General features: G+C 35.2%; 2 protein-coding genes across 2 annotated transcripts; one reads left to right on the top strand and one right to left on the bottom strand.

Annotated features, from left to right (window-relative positions):
* The first annotated feature begins 6262 nt into the window (after positions 1-6262).
* Positions 6263-8349, top strand: LOC131602104 (uncharacterized). Its single transcript, XM_058874112.1, has 6 exons — positions 6263-6381; positions 6478-6568; positions 6907-7046; positions 7118-7480; positions 7591-7653; positions 7752-8349. The coding sequence occupies exons 1-6, from the start codon at positions 6316-6318 to the stop codon at positions 7989-7991; spliced, it is 963 nt and encodes a 320-aa protein (XP_058730095.1). The 5' UTR covers positions 6263-6315; the 3' UTR covers positions 7992-8349.
* A 4727-nt stretch (positions 8350-13076) lies between these two features.
* Positions 13077-17945, bottom strand: LOC131630384 (uncharacterized). Its single transcript, XM_058901172.1, has 17 exons — positions 17467-17945; positions 17010-17104; positions 16709-16828; positions 16542-16631; positions 16325-16440; positions 15901-16000; positions 15732-15803; positions 15603-15650; positions 15430-15507; positions 15229-15348; positions 14976-15081; positions 14608-14771; positions 14265-14399; positions 14016-14146; positions 13845-13907; positions 13682-13760; positions 13077-13576 (listed from the first exon to the last, which is right to left on the bottom strand). Exons 1-17 carry the CDS (start codon positions 17762-17764, stop codon positions 13514-13516), a joined length of 1878 nt encoding a protein of 625 aa, XP_058757155.1. The 5' UTR covers positions 17765-17945; the 3' UTR covers positions 13077-13513.
* Between the last annotated feature and the right edge of the window lie 1479 nt (positions 17946-19424).

Below are 19424 nucleotides of genomic sequence, written 5' to 3'. Positions count from 1 at the left end.
ATAGTCTTTTCTTTGTTTTTTTTTAATTTCCCTCATAATAAAGAAAATATCGCTTTTCATAAAAAGAAATAATTCAAATTTCTCTCGTATAAATATTTATAAGGATATTTTAAGAATTAATACAATATTTTTAATGTGGTTTAATTGGATATAAATGAAAAATAATTTTATACTATTAATATTGATGTCCTTATTTAACAATAAAGATTCATAGCATGTAAGTGACGGAGATTGATGAAAGGTGAATGTAGAGATGTCAATTTTTATTATTAATGTGATTCTTGTAAGAACTATTATATTTGGGATATTAAAGATTGAAAATTTTCTTCCGAAAAAATGAGAATGGAGAACAAAGTTCTCTTGAAGAAACATTGGGGAAGAAGAACATATCTCTCGTCCCATGGAGTTTTCGTCCAACGTTGATTAGCATAAAATCTTAAAAAATAGATAACTTAAAATTTATGTTTTTTTGTCTTATCATTAATTTATTTTATAATATATATATATATATATATATATATATATATATATATATATATATATATATATATATATAATGTTGGTAAAAAATATAAATCTAAATAATTATTTTAAACATTTTAAATTAGTGTAAAAAAATTGATTTATGGTAAAAGATTAGTTTCTATATTTCTTTGGTTTGTTTTTTAATTTTTTGAGTTTAATGGTAGTGCACTGTCAGTGTAAAGAAGTATTACACAAACATCCAATCAAATTATTTTAAAGTGCCAAATCATTACAGTAATTTAAAGTTTAAAGGATGACTTGGTAAGATACATGGTTGTCATTGGTTGACAGTGTAAAAATAATTTACACTGTCAGTGCATATCCCCTTTTCTCTAATTTTTTACTATTAATTAATTTAATTTAAAACAACATATTTCTTGTTTATTTTATTATTTTTATGGGGGTATGGTAGAATCACTTAAATCTGCAGCGATGGCGAACTAAATTTGCTCGTGGCGGAGATTTGGTACGAGGATGGAGAATAGATTTAAAGGTGGGAGATGGATGCATCCCCTACCTCGCTCCTCCCTACCCCATCGACAACTCTAGGTCGATGAGATGGAAACGTGTCTTCGGATAAGTAAATCAATATAGATTATGATTAAATTTTTGTTGTAATTATATTGGTATATTTGTAAAGGGTCCACGAAGACCGACATGGAAAGCAATTCACATAACACCTTGCCCATAACACCTCCTAATCAAAGATTTTCTTGTTTGCTTTCTTAGGGTTCCATTACTGACTATATTTGTCAAAAAATATTTAAATTTTAGTTTAAACTTTCAATTCAAAAATAAAAACAAATCTACATTCGTGTATCGCGCGGGTCATGATCTAGTTTCATTAAATTCATTGCCAATAATTTTTACAATAGTAATATTTGAACACCACAACTTTCCCACACTCATTCAAAAAATCATTTTCTTTTTATACCTTTTTCCTTGTCATATTAATAATTTATGACACTATTTTCTTTATTTCTTAGTGTAAAATTTTACATCAAACTCTAATCTCGACAAGGGTAACTTCTTAGTTCGACAGAGATTAAGCATGATGTCGAAGTTTGTTCACATGTTGATGTCGAAGTCATGCATGTTGTAGTCGAAGTACGCTCAAGTATGTAATAGTTGAAATGTTAGAATTATTAGCATACCGAATTGAACCTGTTTGTTTAGCCCAATTGTTTAAGTTAGCTTGTAGCTTAAGTTAGCTTAGTAGTCTATAAATACACTAGTTCTCTTAGGTTGTTGAGGGAGGTCAGTTGTTGTTATTCACTTGTAATCTTTTAATCCTTATTGAGCAAGTGAATAGTAAAATTGTTATAACCAATCTTGGTTTTCTTCTTATTCCCTCTTCTTTCTCTTTCGTGAAAACCTAATAGGATTTCTTGTGTTTGTTCAATAAACTCAATCTTTCTCGTAGTTTTGGTTTGTTCTTGACGATACTCAGTTACAACAAACTAGTGCGTGAGAGTGGATAAGAAGATGTCGTCGGCAAAGTATGAGATTGAGAAATTCACCGGTGCGAATGATTTCATTTTGTGGCACTTGAAGATGCAAACCCTACTGGTTCAATAGGATTTGCTAAAAGTGTTAAAAGGAGACGCAACCATGGATGTTTCACTAACGGAGAAGAAAAAAATAAGGATGATAGAGAATGCCCACAACAGCATTGTATTGAGCCTTGGTGATAAGGTTTTCCGACAGGTTTCAAAGGAGAAGATGGAGGCAAGTGTATGGACGAAACTCAAAATTTTATACATTACCAAATGGTTGGTCAATCGCCTCTACCTGAAGCAAGCTCTGCATTCATTCAAGATGAGTGAGGACAAGGTCTTGGCTGAGCAGTTGGATATGTTTAACAAGCTGATTCTTGATCTTTAAAATATTGATGTCAAGATCGATGATGAAGATTAAATGTTGTTGTTGTTTTTGTATGCTTTACCATGCTCTCATGTTGTTGTTGTTCTTGACCTTTGAAGAAGTTCAACCCGCCTTGTACTCAAAGGACTTGAACAAGAGGAAGAAGCATAAACCATCTTCTGTTGGTGAAGGTTTCTCTGTTAAGGGGAAATTTTTGAAGAAAGATGGTAAGTTTGAAAAGAAGAAGGGTAAAGGTCAGCAGAAATTTTATGGTGGTGATACTTCTACAATTAGATGTTATCACTGCAAGAAGGAGGGTCACACACGAAAAGTGTGCCCTGATCGACAAAATAATCATGGTGGTAAGGATAATGGTAATGCCGCTATTGTGCAAGATGATTTGGAATCATCTGTTGTTCTTGTAATTTCGAGAAGCAATTCTTGCAAGGAATAGTTCTTTGAATGAGGTTGAAATTGGCACATGAATCCAAAAAAAAGTTGTGTTTGAGGAATTTTGTGATCGAGATTGTGGATCAGTGTTGCTGGGAAAAGATTCATGAATCCAAGAATTGGATCTGTAAGATTCAAGCTCCATGATGAGTCAATAAAGCTTTTTATAGGTGTCAGGTATGTACCTGATTTAAAAAGAAATTTGTTTTCTCTTGGTGAAACCGAAAAGATAGGATATGTTTTCAAAGGAGAGGAAGGTATCCTAAGGGTAATGAAGGGGTCGATGGAAGTCTTGAAAGGAATCAAAAGGTAAGGTCTGTATACCCTTGAGGTTGAGATTGTAAGTGGTTTAGCATATGTGGTGTCCACAAAACATGTGTCAAAGAGTGATATATGGCATAAGATACTTGGCCATGTCATTGAAAGAGGCATGGTCAAATTGTCAAAACAAAGTCTGCTATGTGGAGACAATGTCGAAAAGCTAGATTTTTGTGAACCTTGTGTATTTGGTAAATCCTGTAGGGTGAAGTTTAACAAAGGTAAACAAAGAACACATGGATCGCTTAAATTCATGCCAATCTTTGGGGGGATTTAAGGTGTCCTTCTTCACACTTATGTGCAAGGTATTTTCTATCCATAGATGATTATTTCAAAAAGTTATGGGTATTCATTTAGAAAGCTAAAGGTGAAACTTTTGAAATTTTCAAAAGTTGGAAGACTCTAGTTGAAAATTAAACTGGAAAGAAAGTCAAGAGGTTGAGAATAGACAATGGTGGAATTTGACGGCTATTATGTTATGTCTCGTATTGCAAGGCACAAAACTATTGTAGGTAATCCCCCAACAAAATGGTTTAGCTAAAAGGTTTAATCGAATCATTTTGGAAAGAGTTAGATGCATGTTTGTTAGTGTTGGATTGAAGAAGGTGTTTTAGGCTGAGATTGTTCTGACTACAGCATATCTGATAAATAGTTGTCCCTCGACCTCCTTAGGGATGAAGCCACCTAAAGAAGTTTGGTTATGACATCCATCTAATCTCGAAAAACTTAGACTATTTGGCTATGTAGCCTATGCTCAAATTAGACAAGACAAGGTCGAACCTAAAGCTCTAAGATGCATGTTCTTGGGCCACCCTGAAGGATTCAAAGCTTATAAGTTGTGGTTCCTATAGCTAGGTCACAAGAGGTGTATCATAAGTCAATATGTAGTTTTCAATTAGCAAAAATGACATTCAATAAAATTGAATTTGCTGGTCGAAACACAAAAATCTCTGAAGAAGAACTGGAATAGGAAGAGATTCATGTTGAGGTGGAATATAGTTATGTTGAATTGCATAACCCATATGAAGTTGAAGAAGAAGCCCAAGTTGCTGATGAAGATGAGGAGACTGATAATGACTACCTACTGGCTAGAGAGAGGTCGAGAAGAGTCATTAAGCCACCTCAGAGACTTGGTTATGTAGATCTCATAGCATTTGCCTTAATCTCTACAAATGAGGTTCTTAATGAAAAACCTTAAGACTACAAGAAAGTTGTGAAAAGTCCAAATAAGACTGAATGAATGAAAGCCATGGATGATTCTATGAAATCTCTTCATGATAATAGCACTTGGGAGCTGATTGAGAAACCTTTAGGGGCCAAGTTAGTCAATTGTAAGTGTATTTTTAAGGTTAATAAAGGAATCAAAGGAGTGATGTCGAAGAGATACAGTGCAAAGTTGGTTGCTAGGGGGTTCACTCAGAAATAAGGAGTTGACTTCAAAGATGTGTTCTAACCTGTTGTGAAGCATATATCCATTAGAATGTTGTTATCCATGGTGGCAAAGTTCGACCTAGAACTTGAACAGAGGGATGTGAAAACCGCTTTCTTGTATGGTGATCTAGATGAAACAATTCCAATAAGGCAACCTAAAGGGTATGCAAAAAAGGGAAAGGATGATTATGTGTGCAAGCTGATAGGTCGTATACAGCCTGAAAAAATCTCCTCGTCAATGGAATAGGAGATTCGACAAATTCATGGCACACATAAGTTTCACTAGGATCCAGTTTGACTACTGTGTTTACTTCAGTATTGGACCTAAAAGTTCACTTGTAATTTTTTGGCTTTATGTGGATGATATTATCATAGCAAGCAACCATGTCGAGGATGTAATGAAGGTGAAGGTTAAACTCAATAAGGAGTTCGGCATGAAGGGTCTGGGAGCTGCATCCAAAATTCTTGGGATTGATATCCAGAGAGATAAAAGCAGCCGAGATTATGCTTATCTTAATAGACATAGCTACAGAAGATTCTCGACAATTTTGATATGTCGAATTCAAAGCCTATTATGACACCAACAAATCCTCAATTCAAGTTGAGTACAACTCAAAGTCCGAGTATTGAAGCTGAAAGAGACTATATGAATATCATTCCATATGCTAGTATAATAGGTTCTTTGATGTATGATATGGTCTGTATGAGGCCAAACATATCCTACGGAGCGATCCTTATAAGTAGGTATATGGATTCTAAGATACATAAATGGGTCTCTGAATAAAGTCCTGATTTATGGTGGAGCCCGTGGTGATTGTAGTTAAGTAGAAACTGAAGGATATGTCGACGCTGATTATACATGTTGTATGGATTCCAAAAAAACTATTTTTGGATATATTTTCACTATGTTTTGCACATCAATCAGTTGGAAAGCGACACTTCAGAAGGTTGTTGCCTTCTCAACCACTGAAGCGAAATATATTACCCACACTGAAGTTGTGAAAGAAGCATTGTGGCTTGAAGGTTTCTCTAAGGAGGTAAAACTTCAAGGTCAATCAATCATTGTTAAATGTGATAGCTAAAGTGTGATACACCTGTGGAATAATTCAGCTTATCATGAGCTAACTTAGCACATCGATGTGAGACTGCATTTCTCCAAAGAGATAGTCGAGCGTGGAGAAGTTCAAATACTGAAGGTTTCAACAAAATATAATGTTGTTGATATGATCACTAAGACATTGTCAAGTTGCAAGTTTTTCTATTGTATGCAGTTGATAAAACTGCATGAAGAAAGTTAGTTTGTTTCCTTGATGTCTTAGAGTTTGTTCAAAGGTAGAGATTTGTGAGATTTTGGATCATACTCTAGTGCCGACAATGGTAACTTCTTGGTTCGACATAGATTAAGCATGATGTCGAAGTCTGTTCACATGCTGATGTCGAAGTCCTGAATGTTTTAGTCGAAGTACTTGATAAAAAAATAAAACATTTTAAAAGTCCGTTCCATTTATCGTAAAAAAATTAAAAAACATTATATTTTTAAATTGATTTATTATAAATTAAATGAGAAAATTTAACATTCAATAAATGAAATATCTATGTAAGAAATTACTCAAAAATAAAATAATATTTTTGAATATTTTTTTTTGAAATTTTATCTTCCAAAAAGCAAAGAGATAATTAATTAAAAATGAAGAATAACAGGCACATTGTAGTTGATGTTTGAGAGAGATGAATTGTGCTGCCGCAGCAACACCACTGGTTGCTCCGTTGCCATCTCCAACTTCCCTTCTTTCGGTATGTTATCTTTCAATCAATTCTCTATCACTTCCCTCCTTCTTCCATCTTTCTCATCATAATTAATCAACGTTTTCTTCTGGGTGAATTTTGCAGTTGAATTCTAGTGATGTTGTGGAAGTGAAACCCAATCAAAATGGGTATAAGTGGCGCTTGGTTTTGGCATATGATGGAACCAGATATGCAGGCATGTTCCTCTTTACCTATCTCAAAAAAACATTAACATGGGTCATTGTGTTACTGTGTCTTGTTCCAGTATTAGAGTTTAGTGGTTATACACCGACAGTGTAAAAAATATGCAATTAGAATATAACGTTCTGCCATGTCATACAAGCTTTTTTAAATTTTCAGTCTGACTTATCCTGATTCATGATCGTTATTGGTTGACAGTTTTACACTGTCAGTGCATATCTCTTTTTTCCATATTATATTATATTAAATTTTCACGTCGAACAATATATGGTTTGGTTTCAACACGTGCTTATAAGTAGAGACAATCCTTACCAGACGAATTTATATTTTCAGGTTGGCAATATCAGGAGTCTCCCCCCACTATACAATGCGCAATCGAAAAAGCTTTAATTCAAACAACAAAGCTTCAAAGGAAGGATCTTCAGTTGGTTGGTGCAAGCAGAACTGATGCAGGAGTCCATGCCTGGGGTCAGGTATATATGCCATTTTCAATTTTCAACTAGCAACCGTTGAATTGGAGTTTCATATCTTATTGTGACGGCAGGTTGCACATTTTCTTACACCCTTTAATTACGAAAACTTGGATAGAATTCACGCGGCTTTAAATGGTCTTCTTCCTTCTGATATCCGACTTAGAGAGATCAGCCCTGCGTCCGATGAATTCCATGCTCGGTTTTCGGTAAAAAGTAAGATTTATCATTACAAGATTTACAGTGATACCGTCATGGATCCGTTCCAGCGCCATTTCGCTTACCATAATATGTATAAACTCAATAGCGCTGCTATGAGAGAAGCTGCGCAATATTTTATTGGGAAGCACGATTTCTCTGCTTTCGAAAATGCATCTCATAATGATCGCGTACCTGATCCAGTGAAACATATTTTCCGATTTGGCGTGAAAGAAATGGTACTTATTATCAATATTTCGCACTAAATTTTCCATTTTTGCGGCATCTTGGTTTATTTTTCGGGAACTAGGAATACTATTAAGTTGATCATTTCAACATCTATGTGTAGGGAGCTCTTTTACAGCTAGAAGTCGAAGGCTCGGGTTTCTTGTACAGACAAGTCCGAAACATGGTATTCATAAAAAAAGTTCTTTTGCAAATGCAAAATTACGGTATAGTTGATGATATTGAATGGTAATACTAATGACATGTATCTGTTTGCATTTTTAGGTGGCTTTATTGCTTCAAGTAGGTAAGGAAGCGATTCCTCCGGACATTGTTCCACATATTATGGCAAGTCGAGATCGCACGGAGCTTGCAAAATACTCGTTTTTTCTTCCACCACACGGTCTTTGTCTTGTTTCTATCAACTATAATGAAAGTCACTTGCTGCCTCCACCAGATTCCCCTGCAAAAAGTTTTGGTATGCATCATACCATAAGAAAATGCAAAGCTGTGTTTTTGGACTGATTTTTTCACATTCATTTGATGTTTCTGCTTGATGCTTCATAGTCATTAAGTTGCTGGAGTAGGGGAGCTTAAAATAGGGATTTAGCTTTAGGGATGTTTCAGAGATGTAACTGGGAAGTTCTGTATTCGATATGTTATATTTGTTTAAATTCAAAATTTTAGTTAAATGATGTCTGCATTTGTGAAGCAGCTACTTTGAATTAATTGACAGGTGAAGAAGGTTTTAGCAAAGTGTGCACATAGTACAAGTACAATGAAGAGCTTCTTAGGCTTAGTTCTGTTTCATGCTATTGTGGCTTTCTCAGCATTTTCAAGTTCTCAAATCAGGTTGTGCAAAGTAAACAAACAACATTAAAACATTATAACTAGTATCACAAATTCACAATGGGTTGGATTGCTAGTCATACTTTTTTAGCAAAACAAAAACTGGTTACAATTTACTTTTGAGAAAAATGGTTTTTAATCGACTTTAAAATTCAAAACTAGTTTTTTTTATCGTTTAAAAGAAAGGCTCTCCATACAAAGTGTATTTTCGGACTACATAAATGATTGAGTATGAATCATATTAAGACAAAGAAAAACACAATATATGAAAATTTGAAACGGGTCTTGGGCTCAATTGTTTCTTGTGGATAGGTGATTGGAGAGTGCGGGAATCCACTTAATTTTATAAAGGTCTATTTTAGCAACATACATTTTATGGTGCATTTAATAATTTTTTAGTTAAAACTTGCTAAAACACATCTTCATAAAAATAAGTGGGTGTATTTTAGCAAACCACACATAGATTTGCTAAAATACACCCACTTATTTTTATGAATGTGTGTTTTATCAACATGCACCTTAAGGTGCATTTAATCATTTTTTAATTAATGCTTGCTAAAATAAACCTTCATAAAAATAAGTGGGTCTTCCAAAGTGTCATGACATCAAATTCTACCAATTTATTATTATTAATCTAAAGTTTAAGATATATTTATTTAAAAATGAACACATGAGTTTTTTAAGGAAATCTATCTTAGTCATTGAATTAATAATAATAAAGAGGTAGAATTTGATGTCAAAGTTAATGTTTGACACCAGTGTCAAATGATTCCCTCCCTAAAGATATGAGTATGAAGACTATGATGAGATTTTGTAGCAAAGGGTTACTCACAGCAAAAGTGAATTGACTATGATGAGATTTTTTTCTCCATTCTTCAAACATGCTTCTATTTGAAAATGTTAGCCTTGGTAGCCAGATGAGACATGCATTTATAACAGATAAATGTGAAGACATCATTTCATCACAGTAACCTATATAAGCAAATTTAGATGGAGTAGACGGGGGGATTTAGTGACATTGAACACGATAGACTAGTTTATAAATTGAAAAAAAATTTGTATGGTTTAAAGTAGTCTCCAAGACAATGGTACAAGTGCTTTGAATCATACATATTTCATAGTGGTTACAGAAGGTATGAATATAATTGTTGTGTTTATGTCAGAAGCTTTGATGATGACTCTTTTATTTTCATATTATTGTATGTTGGTGATATGTTGATTGCTACTAATTATTTACATGACGTAAATGAATTGAAAAATCATGTTGGGAAAGAAGTTTGACATGAAAGACTGTGCTGCTAAGAAAATTATTGATATGGAAATTCATAAAGATAAGAATGCCAGAAAATTATGGTCCTCTCATAAAAGCTATGTTGAAAAGGTGTTTGACAAGTTTGACATGAGTAATTTGAAGGTTGTGATTATTCCATTGTGTTAGACGCTGGCCTAAGGATCTAGAGGGGGGTGAATAGATCTCACAGAGTTTTTCGGAATTATTTCGAACTAATGCGAAGGCGGTTCTGAATCGACTTGCGTCTATTCCGGACCGTTATTGCAAGGGTCGTATATGTGCCAAAACCACAAGATAATTGAGATTAACGATGAGGTGATATGTTATCGAATCAATACGTTTCACAGTTGAAAATCGATTAACTTCTAAATTGATAAACTTTGGTTTGCAATGCAGTAATAGTGAAAGAAGCAAAAACACAAACACTTGGTGATAATGATCAAATTGATGGTGATTCAATGTGTGATGAATTGTGATGTTTATGCAAGTCCTTAATTCACAATTTTAACACTCGAATCATTGATCAATTTGCAATTATAACCAAATATGAACAAAACGTAAATGAAAAGATAAAAGCGACAAGAACACGATATTTGTTTAGGCAGTTCGTCGATCGTCCTTGCTACGACTACGTCTGCCCCCAATTCCAAATTGAAATTGGAAAATCTTCCATTAATGTTGAAAGCAGTTTATACAAAGAAGATAACAAAGCGATAAACAATAAACCAAATTTGTTGATCCTTTGAATCTTCTTCCCCCTTAATCTTGAGCCAGATTAAGGTCTTCCAAGAGCTTCACTCTGATCCCTTTCTGCAGTGTCTTGAATTGCTTGAACACTTGTTCTACAATTTTAACACTCAGCTGGATCCTTGATGAAGCCTCTTGATTAAAACCCCCAAAATTCACCAATCTTGGAGGACAAAACCCTCAGATTTTATTCACCAAAAACCCCACAAATCTTCACCCACTAGGAATCTTCAATTCCGTTCCATGGACGTTATCGAACTCGATCATTAACCCTCAACACAAGAATGATTATGTGTAATTGTGTTGGAGATGATGAAGAACGAAGATGAGAAGCCTTTGTGTATCTTTCAGTTGTTGGTGTTGAGAAGCAATAATGAACCTTGGACAATATATGTGAGAGCTTATCAGTTGGAGCAAAGAAAACCAGAAATTTTGGCATTTTTGATCAAATAGGTCGACCTCTTGTAGTGCTTAGGTCGACCTAACAGAGCTGCATATCCTTTGAATAACATTTGTTCCCAGTTAGGTCGACCTGTTAAAGAAGTAGGTCGACCAGAATCCACTTCAGATACGTTTTAGGGACCTTTCCTCAGTTTAGGTCGACCTAGTTGTTGTGTAGGTCGACCTAGCAGAATGATATGTAAATTTCTCCATTTTAGGTCGACCTGGGTTGGGAGTAGGTCGACCTGACTGCTGTTTTTCTGAGTTCCTCTTGTTTTACTTGTATTGAGTCGACCTATATGCATAGTAGGTCGACCTGCTCTGTCATGAGTGACCAATGCTTGCTTTTCTTTGAGTTCTTCTGTTTGTGCCTTGTTGCTTGTATGCTTGTTGAGTTTGCCATGAATCAAAAACATCTTTGTGAGTGTGATCTTGTATTCACACATTGGCGAATCACTTTATGCTCTCATTGGATCGGTCTCGAAAGACATATCCAGCAGGTGAGTATATTTCAAAAGTTTCTTATGTCAGTGTTGTTGGTTGTTTAATTTATACTATGGTCTACACTAGAGCAAATTTTTCACAAGTTATTAGTCAAGTTTGTAAGTTTATGTCCAAATCGTACAAGCGTCACTCCGAAGCAGTCAAGTAGATTTTCAAATACTTCAAGGGTACAACGAATCATGGTATCATATTTAGCAGTGAACATGGTAATCTTTCCATTTTAGGATATATTGATTCATGCTATGTTGGTGATTTGAATGATATAAGGTCTACAATAGGGTTTGTGTTTACTTAACATGAAGAGCTATTTGTTGGAAATCATTGGTTCAATTCATAGTGGTCACGTCGACAACTGAAAAAGAGTATATAACAATAGGTGAAGTTGTCAAAGAAACCCTATGACTTACAAGATTGGTGAGATGAAATTCAGTTACATTGTGACAGCTATAGTGTATTTTATTTGACAAACAATCATGTGTATCATGTCAGAATCAAGTATATTTGTGAGATATTGGATCGAACTCTAGTATGGTCGAAGGGTAGCTTCTTGGTTCGACGGTTCGACAGGGTAAAGCATGAAGTCGAAGGTTGCTCATATGTCGGTGTCGAAGTGTGCATGTAGTCGAAGATGGGTCGAGCATGCAGGTGTCGGAGATGCTAGGGTTATTAGCATGTTAAATTAGGTTTTAGTGTTTAAACATTAATTTGTTAAGTTAGCTTGTTTATTAAGTTGACTTGTATAATGGGCCTTGTAAAAGCCCATTAGTTAGTATGTTAGGTTTTATTATACATAGCATACTAGTCTCTCATCATTGCAACGCTGCAAATCCTGATTTAGGGTGAGAGATGTTATTTGCTATTCTTGTAAACTTGTAATCTTGTTTTCTAAAAGAAAGTGAAAGAATAGCAGTTATAACAAATTATTGTGTTCTTCTTCTTCCTTGTTCTTTATTCTTCCCTTGCATTATACTTTGTTCTTGGCATTGAATTCACAACAATATTAATGCGAGATTTTACAATATTAGAGTTACTTGCATCTTTAAAAAGTTCATACTTCAGATAATGCAACAGATATGCTGATCAAGTCAATCATCAATAACAAGTAGAAGTTCGTTACATGTTTCTCAATGTTAAGCCGGAAGTGCACCTCCCTAGTTGCTAGAATGTGACTGTCATGCTGAAAGTGTTTATAAGGGTTTAATATTAGTCGAGATGGAAATTGTTGAGGATGACTCATATTACGACAAAGAAGAACATATTTAAAAATTTCAACCGAGTCTTAGGCTCAACTGTTTGTTGTGGGCACAGAGGCAGTAGGCCAATAGCTCTCGCAATACAGCTAAGACTCAACTTAGGCTCAACTGTTTGTTGTGGGCACAGAGGCAGTAGGCCAATAGCTCTCGCAATACAGCTAAGACTCAACTGTTTGTTGTGGGCACATAGGCAGTAGGCCAGTAGCTCTCGCAATACAGCTCAGTAATATGATTGTAAATTGTGTTGTAGTTTTACATATACTGTATTTAGCAAGGTAATCCGAAGTATTAGACAGAAATACAAGGAACTATAATTGTTCTATAGTCACAAAGGGAGACATTATTAATCAAACTGCATTAATAAAGATTGGCCGTTTTTATTATCTTTTACTTTCGTTTCTTGTTAATCTTCTTACACAAATCATTCAGAACATCTATATCCTGCTATCGTTGAATGTTCTGGAATCACTGAATGTCCTAGGTTATGCTATTCCTGCTTCCAAGGGGAATAAAAGATATTACAGATAACTGAGATAAGGAATTGCATAACATTAACATCTATCATAATTGTAGGAATGTAATTCATCTGAACCAAATACAGGATACAAATTTGCTTGGCAGATTCCAATAATGTTTTGCCAAGTTATGATGTGATCACATCATATAACATAAATTACGAGTTATAATTCAGATGATACCAATTTCAGTCATTTGGAAACAAAATCCCTAGCCCTAGTACTGTTTATTTCCCTTTTTGCTTGGGTCTCTACTCTCCTCTAACCAGGCCAAAGCAAAAGTGCTTCTTCAGTTCTTCGAGGGCTCGATATTAGCTTAAAAAATACACGGTATCATCATCATCATCACAATGTTTAAATATTGTTATAATGATACATCTACTTATAATGTCAAATGCAGATTCTTTATTCGTGATATTTATCCTCCTCGTTTTTCTTCCATTGTCTCTAGGAAGAAACTTCATTATTGATTTGTGAACAATAGTGCGTGTAAGAGTCGTGTGCGAGGTTCTGCAGAACATAAGGAAACAAATCAATGTCGGTTCAAAATTCAAATTATAACCCAATGTTTTATGGCTATAAATGACAAGGTAACAAAAAAGGTTGTTTGAGTACCTGTTCCTGAGAGCGAAAATACATGAATGGCGTATAATATAAAAAGTTTGACACCCTAGACGTGTAAATATCAGCATACCTGCGATGATAAATTTAAACAGTTCAATATCAAAAGAGCGAAATGATAAAACAAGATCATGGACATCAATAGGAAAGAACCTACTTCTCAATTTGTCTCATCAAATGGCTCTTATCCCACAATCCAGCACGAGATAGAAATCCCCACCTAATACAGACAATTAAGCCAAGTTAATCGCGAACGCTTTTTGTAACAGAAAACGCCGAGTACAATTACAGAATTTTTAAATGAAAAAGGTCTATTCTTTGAACTTACCTTGAGTTGAAAAGCCCTCCGTCCGCCTCCAGCATAGGGCCAATTTTATCATCTAGTCGTTGCATAACAATAAGGAGCTTTTGCATGCTTTCAGTGAGGTCTTCATCTTCCATGTTAGTTGCTGCAAGGGTCTTCAAGTACATTGAAAATCTTACTATTGGTGTTAAAGTAACAATAGGACCAAAACTTAAGCACCTAATAATAAAGAATAACTAGCATATGCAATAAGATTATAGGACCGAAACTTACTTGAGCAGGGCGGTCTTTGCTTCGCCTTTGCAGAGCTAGTCGAAGTTGGTTAAAGAGATCTCCCACTACTTCCTTTTGATTTATAAGCTCTATCAATGATTCTCTATCACTTCGGCAATTAATCAAGGCATTGTACTGACGTTTTAACATTTACAAAAGTGCAAGGACAATTAATATTTGGATCAAACAAATGCACCATATTTCCTATATACGTAATTGAACAAACAATCATATAATATTTTTCCTCAAAAAAAGGTGTATTATTATTTTGAAATTCGAAAAAATAATGTTTCAGAAATTTCTTTACTACGAAATGAGGCCTTTGTGAACTGATTATACTAACCTCTTCTTCAAGTTCTCTACAAATCAACGCTGTTCTCCATCTCAAATGGAGTTTGGATTGACTGACATCAGTGTAAATATGGTCACCAACATACAAAATCTCATCTCCGTGGATACCTAGAGAATTTTCAACCATTTGTGCACTTCCCCCCGAGTACAAGCCACCTGCAGAATACGGCAAAGCACAATAACCATTAGTAAATTTAGCAGTTCAATCATCCATAGTCAAAACTAGAATGATTGTTGTCTAAGTTGTATTAAAGAGAAACTTTAAAGAAAATGTAGCTATTTCGCATTTCTGATATATGTTACCATGATAGAAACAATTCAAAAATTCTAGCATATATTTGCTTCAAGAGTACAAATTACCAGGTTGAGCCTTGAAGCATGGACGCATTAGACCCTCGCCTGTCACCACTTCATACATGGGGCTTGACGTTTGGAAAAACTCTGGTTTTCTCGCTGACACAATTACCTATCCATTGTCCATTTATGAAAAGCTTATCTCACAATACGACAGGGTTGATAATGAACAAAGTGTCGAAGAGGATATAGAGCATTTATCATCCCTCCAATGTCAAGAGAGATCAGTTTTATTGAAAATTAAGTTAAACGAACTTACAATGTCAAAAAGATCTCTCCATTCCATATCATTTGGAAGGAATCTATTAAAAGAATGTCGCATCATTTTGTCTGTGTAATGAAAGTCCGAGTTGGTAATAAGCACAAGCTTTTTCCCAGCCTGTTTAATGAAGATAACAGAGTAAGCAGTATTCGGGCATCAATTGCTATGCAAAAAAAATTAAAACATTTGAGGCAATACCTCCTTTTGATCCAAAAGGGCCAAAGGTAATTCTGGATCAGGCTCCACAAACTGTTCAGGTTTAGACATGATCTCGCTCTGCAAAATTTTCATAAGTCATTTTATGTGAAATGTTAATAAAGAACAACATCGAAATTTTGTAGCGGCCAAGACAGCAAGAAGAATGTGTTGACCTTAAGACGCCCTTCAACATGAGCCCAGAAAAGAGCTTTTCCAACAGCCTGAAAGTTGTGCCAATAGTAAAGAAAAAAAACTCCCTCATCAAATTTAATAGTATTTACAATTTTTTTGCATCACATTACCTTATAAAGACCTTTATAATCAAGGGGTCCAAGTTCTGCCGGTATGGTTCCATCATCCAATCTGTCAACCATCTGAAATAAATTATATATCATCAATAAGGTCTCATTATAATATAATAATCACTTCCATTCTGAAAGTTCTATGGCTTCAACAGTAATTGCAACATACCTGCATGTAGGCCACTGCTTCAGACACGGAGAATAGTGTGTTGAGAAACTCCCATCGACTCTCTTTTCGCAGGTCCACCAGTTCTCTCCCGTACATCTCACTTCCATTGCATACAAAATTAAGTAGCACTACAGAAACTATTACACCAATTTTCTATAAATGACATCTACTAAGCTATTAATGTGTGTGAGCATAGGCACATGATGAGTAATAGTGTATACTCATGTCAATGTGAATATTTTGTTATTTGAATTAAGCAACGGTTTTCAAAACATCATATTTATCTTCAATGCACTCTCTTGGTATCCTAAAGTGATGCATGTCTTAATAAGTTAAATAGTGCAGAATGTGATGATATAACAAGAGACAGACACTACATGGATTTCCATTATCATAAATTAAAATTACAAGGCCTGACACTTACCTAACAGCCCGAGTAGATAACATTTTGGTGCCATGCATGACTCTTTTTACATAACCAAATCGATCAGCTTTAACCAAGTTCCCTCTCTCTTTGTCTATGACAAGACCTCTAATTACCTGAACAGTTTACAAAAAATTGCAAAGATCACTCCAACAAACAAGAGATAATACGGATTGGATTTACAAATGCCTTCAGCTTGTTAGAGAGAACATGTTACCAGGTCCGGATCAAATGCAAGTCCGTCAACAGGGAAGCCCATATTCTTCAGGTTTTCCATACAGTAGTCATAAGCCCGTCCTTCCCAAGCCTACAGTTTCACGTAACACAACAATAAATAACCTCTCTCATACAAACTAATATGATATATGACAAAGAGGTGTATACCTTCACATTATAATGGATAAGGGTGTAGTCCATATCATATCCAATGGCACTAATTGACCGCAGATTCAACGTACGGGTGCAGAATATTCCACGAGGTGAGTTTCTGGATGAAGAGGGGCTCTACAGAGGAAACAAAAACGCTGAGTTTTACTTACCATATACCTGTACATGAAACAACGCCCTAGCAAAAATCCTAACAGAGAAGATTGAAAATACAAAAATTGAAGTAGACCACAGAATCATTCAAGCCAAGAACATTAGTAAACTCAAAAAGACACAAGTAAGCAAAAAAACACTGCACCGGAATGCCCAAGTCTCTCAGCAAATCTTCCGCCTCTCTAGCCTCGGATCTAGCCACTTGCTCAATTGGACCTTCAAATGCAGCATCACCAATTCCTACAAGTTAAGAAACCAATATTTCACATGTTAGCATTAATTAACAAAAACCACATTCAATGTAGTAACACCTTGGATTCTGTTTGGTTTGAGGAAACATTTTCGACTTTAACCGATAATAACAACAAAATAAGCAAGGAGACACTTTTGTGACTATTAGGATAACAAAAACATATTAAATGAAAACATCACATGCCATTCCCAATTTTCTAAACAGACAAAATACATACAAACCACGACCCGATCTACCAAACACACCCAACAAAAAAATTTGAAACTGTAGTGAAATAGTGAAAATCCAAATGGGCACCATAAAGGGTTGCAGAAAAACAATGGGAATTTATTAAAGTTTCAAAATTTACCAAAAGCCTCAAGCTGTTCCAACTTAACATTCAAATCACCCTTTGTGCTTTCTCCTAGGTAATCCACATCACACTTGTTCGGCGGAGTCACCGAGAAAACGTCTCCTCCGATGGACTTTGAGTCTATAGTGCAGCAACATGGGGTCAAGGCTTTGGCTAGCCTGATATTGGTTGTGTTATGGGAAGTGGGTATGGTGAAAGGTGTGTTTTTGAAGGAGTTGTTTGTGGTGGAGGGCAGTGGGAAGGAAGCATCAACGCCGTGAACGGCGAACATGGGGAGAAGCTTTGCGGCATTCATGTGTAGGCGTGGGGTTGAGGAGGAAACAGAATCTTTGTCGGGGAACACTGAAAGTGAAAGAGTGAGTGAATGCGTGAATGTGAATTGTGGATAGAAAGAGAGGAACAAAACAGAAAAACAAATTCTTGTTTTTATTTTTATTTTTTGATTTGATGAGGGTTTGGTTAAAGGCCCAACAAATATTTTCTTATAAAAGAAATTTATTTGATTTGATAAGCATTCTTAGAAAAATGCTTTTTCACCCTTATACGCAGGGATTGAGAATGTGGCCCGCGCAAAAACAGAGCACAGCAGAGTAGTTGTAATTGAGAATGTGAGCCTTAAATTTTGATCCGCCTTGCAAAATAATTAGGGTTGGACAGAGAATGCTCGCGGATCTTGTATCTTTTAGACTTAAAAATATAAAATTTTATGTAAATATCCATGTCCACAAAAAAAAAGACATATTTGAGGTTGCGAGCCTAAAACCTTGGACCACCCCGCGAAAAAGTGTGGACAAAACGGGCATGCCCAACGGGCCGGGCTCATTTTGCCACCCCTTATTCGTGTATACCACACATTTAAAAATTTTAAAAATGACCTTCATGCGTTATAGATGTATTTCTGGATGCACTCAAAATCATGTCAATCCTTTCTTTTCTGAGTTTCATCCTAATTTTATAAAAAAAAAATGGTCCGGAGGTGCATCTCTGTATAATGTTTGGGTGTTTTCGGAGATGAATCCTCATACACTCATTCATGGGATTTTGTTATTCACGCAACTGATTTAAAAAACAAGTCGGTGATATTTCCATAGATGCATCTCCGGAAACGCCCAACGAAAAAGTTGATAAAACACCACCTTGCATGATTTTCTTCTTCATGCTAAAGGCATACTCCATTGCAAAATCCTTTAAAAACTTTATCTCATTTTCAATCAACTTTTCAACACCAAAACATCGTTGTTGTATTTCATCACTTCAAATGGAACAAAATAAGCTGGAATTGCAGGTAAAGATCATTCATTCCATCCTTCGTTTTTTGCATTAATCTTGTATTTGAGTTGAAAAACGAACGTGAATTGTGAATTATGGATAGAAAGAGAGGAACAAAACAGAAAAACAAATTCTTGTTTTCTTTTTTTCTTTTTTGATTTGATGAGTGTTTGGTTTAAAGGGCAAAAAAAATATTTTCTTATAAAAGATATCTACCATATAAGAAAAAGAATGGTTCTGGAAAAGTCTTTTCTAAGTTTTGCTCTACTTTTGACAAATCATTATTTTGAGGGTAAATTGAATATTTTTTTACAATATCCTAAATGTTGAACCACTTCAATTGAAACCGGACCTTCTTGATGAATTCCTATCCCAATCTACCCGTACCCCTAACGAATATGTCACATCCATCTGCCTTCTACTCCATCTCATATCCCTCTGCCTTTTACTCCAACATTTTGTTTCTTCAAGGAGGGCAGACAGGCTTCCTCTTTTCCAACTTTCCCTTTCTTCACTCCATCTCTGCCATATACTTTTCAAGAACATACAGCTTCTTCAAGCGATTTTCCTTTTGTTTCAACATGGCAATACCTTTCAAGATTCGACGATCGTAAAGACCTATAGAAGATCGATGTAAAAATTTACCACAAATGGAAGGTTTCTTCAACTGCAAAGGAGCATTTTGA

This window comes from Vicia villosa, linkage group LG1, assembly GCF_029867415.1.
Source record: "Vicia villosa cultivar HV-30 ecotype Madison, WI linkage group LG1, Vvil1.0, whole genome shotgun sequence".
Lineage (NCBI taxonomy): Eukaryota > Viridiplantae > Streptophyta > Magnoliopsida > Fabales > Fabaceae > Vicia > Vicia villosa.
The sequence above is the reverse complement of the archived record's forward strand: the minus strand, read 5'-3'. Positions and strand labels throughout refer to the sequence as shown.